We start from the raw sequence: 8,367 nt of genomic DNA on the forward strand, positions 1-8,367 counted from the left end.
GGAGATTTGGTAAGCAGATAGTGTTGTTTACAAATTGGGGTAGTTAATAATATTGAAATGTTCAATGCTGCATTGTGAGCGTGGCAGCATTTTTAAGTATTTATAAAATAAAAATAAATGTTCTATGTATGGGTTCAATCAGCATATTAATTTATAACGATTGTCTTCCTATTAGTTCAACTTACTGTTCAGCGATGATGTATCCATCCTCCACAGGGGTACACCTCACGCCCGCCACCTGCACGTTGCCCACCATGTCGGAGAAGGCCAGGCCCAGGTTGGTGCCGTGGATGGTCACCCGCGTTCCTCCCTCCGGGGGTCCAGCCACTGGAGTCACCTACAGGGCATAGCAAAGCAAAAGTGAATAAAAAAAATAACTTGGACACGCTAATGCTTTTTGCTTTTGGACTGACATCAAAAGAAGATTATCTTTTCTCTGTTTTTTTTTTCAAATCACAAATGGGCACAGGTTTTTTTCCATGGACGCTCGAGGGTGAATGTGCTCTTACGGTCCAGGTGGCTGTAAAAGCAATTAAGAGCACTCCTCCGCCCCGCATCCGCAGAATGTCAGAACATGCCATGAGTCACATTGTGCCGAGAGCGCGCTCTGATCACGACACAAGCTAATGCTTTGTGTGTTGCGCTCTTGTTGTCTAAATCTGGCATCACATCCAGACACACACATTCACACTCTACGCAGACAATATCTTTCAACTTATTTTCCTTATTCCATTCCATCCTATAAACTATGCAATGGTAATTAACTTAAAAACTAAAAGACTTCAAAAGTAAAGAAAACATTTGGTAGGTCATTTACATTCAGGATAGGCGCCTACTATAGAATCCACTGCATTTGCCACGGATGATCAATCTAACGAGGGGCCATATTAATGCCTTTGTGCAGACCACCTTCTCGTAAAATACAATATGGCTGCCCAGCATGACCTTGGCACAGGGTGGCACGCCGCCTTCTCTGTGCCGCAGAGGCTCCGACCTGGCCGTGATCCAGCCCTTTGAACAAGGGAGGAGAAGCGCAGGAGGAGGAGGAGGAGGAGGAGGAGGAGGAGGAGGAGGAGGAGGAGGAGGAAAACAGAATCCGGAGTGATAGAAGATAAAGAAAGACCAAGAGAGAGAGTAGACAATACCATTCAGCGGCCGGGGGAAGTAAAATGGATCAGAGTAGACTTAAGGAAGAGGAGGGCAGTGGGGAGGAGATGACTGTCACTTTGCTGTTTGGAGCTGCTAGTGCTATATAAACAATCAATATGCTATTACGAGCCATGCAAGCAAGAAGAGAGGGGGGAAAAAAACACAAGAGTCAGTTGTGTCCGCTTACTGAGCCGCAAAGCGCCACGTGACGGCGACCCTTCAAGTGGTGCTTTAGTTTACACCCTCCGTCCCCTCCCCATACCCACCCCAGTCCCGGACATCCACTGGGGTATTGCGGCTTCCCTGTGGGACACCGGCATTGTAATCTAGATTCAGTGGACATTAATTGCTCTGGATGTAAAGTAAGTGTGTCACTGCACTGCCGGAGGGGGCCCGAATACATGAATCTTTTAGCACTGCTTTGGCATGCATGGTTTAGACGGGGTGGGGTAGGGTAAGGGGGGGGGGGGGCCAAACATAATGGCTAAATATATCCATGTCAGGCGATGGCAGCAGCTATTCGAATAGACTTAGTGATGGTTACATAAGCAATGCAAGGGGGCCTGGGAGAGAACAAGAGAGAGAGAGGGGAGGGAGGGAGGGAGGGATAGAGACGGGGTTAGGAGGAGACTACGAGAGAGAGAGAAAAAGAAAGAGAGAGAGGAGGGAGAGAGAGATAATTTTTTGAGTTTTAAAATAGACCTTTATTTCCAAGTTTTATTTTCAATTAACACAAGTTCTGTCATAATCAGAAAAATTCAGACAAATGTACTTAAAAAAAACTCAAAAAGTTGAAGATACTACAGAAACAGAGAGAGAGAGATAGAGAGAGAAACAGAGCAAGAGAGAGATGCAAAGATGGAGAGAAAAGATGGAAAGTGCATTAGAAAGAGAAAGAGAGACTGAAAAGAAAGGAGAGCAGAGAGAAAATGGGATGAGCAGCAGCAGCGACGGACGGACGGAGGAGGGGGGAAAATGCGAATGCCACTCGCGTTCGGTCCTATCAGCCGTGACGGATGACAGGTGAGTGTGGGCACGGTGACATGGACAGCCGTGGCATATCACACAGATGGGCCTCGCTAAAAGCTTTTGCCCAGACCTCCTGCTTCCACCCCTGGAGGCTGAAATGGATCTCCTCTTCCCACGGTGGACCGAGCATAGGAAGAGGGAAAAAGAAAAAGACAGTCTCTAATCCATGCATGAAACCCATTCGACTGAGCTCCCCCCCATTGGCACATAGCTAGAGCTGCGGTTCATCAGCGGATCACAGAAAAAAAAACTAAAAAAACACACCACTCACTTCAAAGGGGCTGGCTCACTCACTCACTCACTCACTCACTCACTCACTCACTCACTCACTCACTCACTCACTCACTCACTCACGCCACCGATGTCTGCCGGGCTGGGAGGCTGTGAGGGGAAGTGCTGCTCTTTGTCTATGTCTCTGTATTTCTTACACAAACAACAGAACTTAATCTATAAAAGGACCCTCCTTATACAGTACATGAGAATGGTTTGATTGCATGTGGTGGAATGTAACTGTACTTAAGTACACTTTGCATATGTACTTTACTTAAGTAGAATAAGTTCATGATACTTTTGACTTTTACTACAATATGTTTTACAGCAAATATACTGTATATTCTTTCTACTCCACTACATTTTCTGCAGTAAGTTGTGTATAAAAACATCTAAAATGGACACGGGTGAAGCCATCACCGAGACACCATCTGACATGCCTGTAGGACTAGTACAAACATCCCTAAGTAAGATGGCACAGCATGTACTAGTCTGTATTGTGTGTGTGTCTACATTAGCCATACTTAATTATACTGTAAACTGTTGCATTACAGATTACATTTGGCACGTAGCCTACATTTTTACTTTTATGATTGAAGTAAAACCAAGTACTTACTTTTTCTCAAGTAGAACGGTTAATGCTGTACATTGACTTTTGATAGAATACTGTTTATTTTCACTAACGTTAAGTGCACTTCCTTCACCACTGCTTTAAACTAGATCTTGGTCCAGATGACCTTGGAAGAACCAGAGTTAACCCACTGCAGTCACATACTATAGATCATCTGTAGAAGGCACAGTTTGTAATTATACATCACTGCAATTTTTATTTTTGCATCTCTTTGCTTTTCTGTCTTTCATCATCTTATCTCCCCCGGGCTAGGTGACATATCCTCCTCCTCGGAGCACCAGCTTGTCTCAACATACACAGTCTTTCAGAAGGGCAAAAGGAAGGGGTAAAAGGAAGCTACATTGGACATGCACGAACACCCATGACGCCACCCCCCCCCCCTCCCCTCCTGCTCCCACCCAGTGCTGCCATGCCATGCTCCCAGTGTAATCCTTTTAAGAGCAGCACTGCCGCCCGCCTGGCATTGTCACACTGTCAATAGAGAAGGGTAATTCCCAACAAACAGCCAGTCAGCTTGCACATCATGGCACTCTCTTGCGCTTTCCCAAATCTTGTGCCTTTTTTTCTGTAGCATAATCTATTTCTCCAGCAGCTTGGAAGGGATCAGAGCATTGGCCACTTACCACCACCACCACTGCCACCATTTCCTTAGACATTCTGCAGGATTTAAGCAAGAACCAAAAGAAAGACTAAAAGAGAAGTGGGGTGAGATGACCTGAATTGAGAAGAGACAGGCATTCTAATCCACTAGATAGGAATTTCCAGTAAAGAGAAAAAAGGGGTCTCTCTCTCTTTTAAAGGAAGATAATCTTGCGAGTTATCAGCAAATGAAAAACAAACGGAGACAGCGATAGAGAAAAATGGCCGTCAATGTGAACGAAGGGCCCGGGGATATTCTGTCAGTGCAGTGTTGACTCATTGGGCTGAAGTAATGGTGGGGAAAGTTGTGCTGATGATGCAGCCGTGACAAAAAAAAAATTCAATCCATAAAACAGAGCGGCAAATGCAGCCGCCTTCGGGCTATGTAAAGCCTGGCATGCCACTTGCAACTAACAGTATGTGATGGAGCTGACTGGCATTCTCCAAGACAATTCACAACTAATCAACAACACCAGATTTTACTGTACACTCTCTATTATCAACCGTCACTGTACCCACCATGTATTACAACAGTATTTTCTTTCCTTATAGCTGTAAAAAATGTACTCACTAAACTACATGACAGTGGATGGATTTCCATTCTTGCCATAGCTGGATCTTTTTTTGCTTTGAAATGAAATAGCCCTTTGATAGAATTTAGGGAGCTTGCAGCTAATCTTCTTTGTCTTTGGACTCTGCTCAGACTAATTTGAGCGTGTCACATTTAATTGTGAGTAGCATTTAATGGCCTTGATAAAAACCCCAGTGATCACTTCTCTCCCCCCCCCCCCTAACAAACTACATCCTAAATACTTTATGGGGTCTTAAATGTCTCGTAGTCAGCCAAGAGATATGGCTCGGGATGAAAAGGAGATTTTAGCTTGTAAAAAAAAAGGAGAAAACAAGAAAATTAGGGGATAAGAGGTGTATTTTTACGGTTGCTGGGTTTTTCCTCAGTGACTATACTGATGCTGTGTGTTTGAAACGGGCCACTTTAAAGCGATAGTGAGTAACTTATGTCGGCCCCATGAGGAAGCTGATAGGCTTAATCAACAACTTTGTGTTAACTCGTTTGGTGATGGCTTGAATGTAACCGCCGTTCATTTGCATGAAAAAAAGTTGCGCAGTGTAGCTTTAATGGATTGAAAAGTGTAGCTGTGAGGGGCTATACGATGGCATCACACTGCACACAAAGCCTGACAAAAGACTTCCTTCACATTATAACATCATGTTCTTCCATCTATTTGCTGCTTTAATGGAGGGAAGCGTGTGTGCATACAGTACGGCTGCTCTCTCCGGGGTTACTGCATTGACAGGGAGCTCAGTTATGCTGTAATACTGACTGACAGTCCCACCATCCCCGCGGTGTTCAAAATATCAACAATAAGCCTGCCTCGCATACACTGTCTGAGCGAGGGAAAGAAAAAAAGAAAGAGGGGAATCCTGTTTTTTTTTTTTTTATTCCTTCCCATCCCAAGGCAACAGCTAGATGTTTATATACGCTGTCACTGGGAGTCAGGGAAAGCCTCTTTTGCTACACAATAAACTCACAAAGAAGAAGAAGCCACGGCCTAAGCCTATTGAGGAGATGCCTTTCAAACACCCATCCCAACTCCCAGCTTCATTTGATGTCGTTCCCCGGCGCTGTTAGCGGAGGCTTACATCTCTTCAATATTAATGGCCCATGGTGGGAGGCACCGTGGCACTTAATAGAAACATTAATTATTCAGAAGGCCTATCTCGTGGTAGGCACATCTACTAATGTGCTAGTATGTATACAATCAAAACGAAAATGTATTAATAAATGCAGCCCACAAGGGGGATGTCTAGCTGCTTCTTAAAGAAACTGTAATCACTGAGAGATGAAGGGGGGGGGGGGGGGGGGGAGGGGGGGCGAATGTCGACTGCACCGGTAATGAAGGGGAGAGACATACTGGCGTGTCGGCGCTGTGTGTCTGAAGTGTACGTGCTCACGAGAATTGTTTGAATTAAAGCCGAGTTGGTTTTGCCACCTACAGCTATAAAGACCTGTGTTCAGACAGGCCATGGAGGGAGAGGGGGAGGGGAGGGGCTCAATTTCCATTTACCCCCCATCGTTCTACCTACATTTTCACGGTTCAATTCCTCTGACTAGTCCTTTGTTCTCTCTCTGTTGCCCTCACTTCACCCCACTAAGAACCTCCTTGCTCTCATTCACACTTCTGTAAAAAAAATATCATCCATCTTAAAAGGAAAGATTCACCCTGCTAAACTCTATACCAAGGACTTATTTATTTATAATTCATTTTGTATATTTGTTTGAGAATACATTTTTTTGGCAAGCTCCCCTGCAACTTCATCTTATTGTATAGCAATCTTTGGCTTCAAGCAGTTAAGAGACATCTTCACCAGTACATTTTGTCTTTTCCTTTCAGGCCATGCATCTCTAGCTTAGACTATAAAGGCCTTGCAGCTGCTATAGCGTGGACAAATTGGTGTATCTTTTTCCCTTCAAATATAATGGATTTCTGCCTGGCAGTCGTTGACCATGAGCAATGGCTGTGAGTCTTTTTACCGTGATTCTGACAAGCTGACATATAAACCTGATGCTCTTGTTGTAGCTTGTCGGGGAAATCTCTGAAGGTGACCTGAGGTTAACGCAAGGTGCAAAGAGTTATTATGATCGATACACCACCATTGGAAAGACAGGATGGATAATAATTCAAGGTACACTGCACTAAAAGCCAATCAGCTCCACAAAACTCTCTCTGTATTTCCCAGTATGGCAGCGTTTTTTAAACTGGTCTCGCCCCCTGACTCTGGCACAGGAGCTCAAGAAGCGCCCATGAAATTTTTCAGTTGTTGATTCTATTGCTAAGAAAAACCTGCATGTACAGCAAAAGGTTTAAAATCCATGCGGATCACCGAAAGTCTACCTCATGTAGCCAGTGTAGACAGTGTTGTTGTAGTTACTAGTTTTTCTTCTTTTATATTGTTCATTATGTTCTTTTGGTTTGCTGATAAAAATTGGCCGAAAATGACCATTTTACTAATTGTGTGCGTTACTAAAATTAGGCATTTCTCTATCCCCAATGGAAAAAACAGAAACCAACCCCTAACTCAGAATAGCATTAAAGTTGAAGGCTTTTTCCGCTGAAAGTCGGCAAACGTCCTACTTATTTGGCCCTAATGCTCGCAGAGTGACAGATGAAAAGCCTGGGCGAGCGGTGGCCTTGGTAATCGCACGCTGTGATCATAACACTAATAAAAAACAGAGAGGGCGAAATGAGCTATGTCCCGCTGGATTGGAATGAGCGTGTGCCATTAAATGACAAACTGAAAGCATAATGGAGTTACTCCAGATCATAATTTAATTCCCCGAGATGAGTCAGAGATAGTGATACACATCGGCACACAAACACACACACACACACACACACACACACACACACACACACACACACACACACACACACACACACACACACACACACACACACACACACACACACACACACACACACAGGGTGGGAAGAAGACAGACAGAAATAAATGGGGGAGGAAGAATGTAAAAAAGAAAGTATAGGGATGGCCCTCTTTTTCGCCATTCTGCCTCTCTGGTTTTCGCCCTTATCTACATACAGTGTAGCAAATCAATTAACCAAGTCGTTAACTTCACTTTTTAATTGGCTGGAGTTAAGATGTGAGCATAGTATGTGGTGTGGAGGAAGGGACAAGAAAGACAAAATGAATCAATGCGAAGGTGTAAAGGGGTTCTGCCTGGGTTAACCATGGTGCACTGATGCGTTACCAAGCCTAATTAAATAATGTGTCCTCCTGCACACTGACTCCCCCGTGACAGCTAAACCTGCAGCGGGCGGGCAGGGATGAAGACGGGGGCCAGAGCTAAGGCCTACACAGTTACTTATGGGAAAACAAATAAGCCCCTTCCAGGTCGTGACCCTGATGTTGCTGAGTTGGAAGACATCCAGACACACACACACACACACACACACACACACACACACACACACACACACACACACACAAACACACACACACACACATAGCACATCTCCTTGTTGTCTTAATGAATAGCAAGACATTAGCAACAACTTGCACAATATATGTACCCTCGTGTGGTAATCAAATAACCTGACCTAACTAACTGGAACTGTTAGAGAGACAAGTGGTTGTTCTTATATCATATGTTTTGGTGACATGAGTTACCTTCAAAATGGCAGGAAAAACTTTTTTCGAGAAGACAAATAACATTCAAATCTACCAGCATCTGTGCATACTGTATATTCCACAGAGAGAAGGCAGAAGTGTATAGAGAATATTTCCTTTTTCTCAAAAAAACAAACAAAATGCTATCTCGCAAACACAAATATGAGACGTGAAGACACCGTATGTATTCAAAGCATAGCTGCTTCTCATGCCATGACTCTCAATGACATCTCATTGTCAAAAGTCCTTCCCATTTCCAAAGAATTCTGCTGTATATAATATTACTGTTTTTCAACTGTTGTAAAACTTGAGCATGCCACGACCATGTTATATGGGTTTACTACTCTTAAGTGCTATAGAATAAATGGCTGGATTTATATTGTGTCTTTATGCAAGGCACTCCACAAGGTTTCCGCTGCTTATTCACTCACTCCACTGTC

At 43.9% G+C, this 8,367-nt stretch overlaps 1 protein-coding gene across 1 annotated transcript in view; it reads right to left on the minus strand.

Annotated features, from left to right (window-relative positions):
• Positions 1–8,367, minus strand: part of plxna2 (plexin A2) — a gene marked incomplete at its 5' end in the record, with an annotated part of 163,360 nt that overhangs the window by 56,227 nt on the left and 98,766 nt on the right. Inside the window, one exon of the mRNA XM_080030937.1 lies at positions 186–337. Within this exon, the coding sequence (XP_079887063.1) occupies positions 186–337 (152 nt within the window). The remainder of the gene's footprint in view (positions 1–185; positions 338–8,367) is intronic.

This window comes from Ammodytes marinus (genome assembly GCF_949987685.1).
Source record: "Ammodytes marinus genome assembly, chromosome: 7".
NCBI lineage: Eukaryota > Metazoa > Chordata > Actinopteri > Uranoscopiformes > Ammodytidae > Ammodytes > Ammodytes marinus.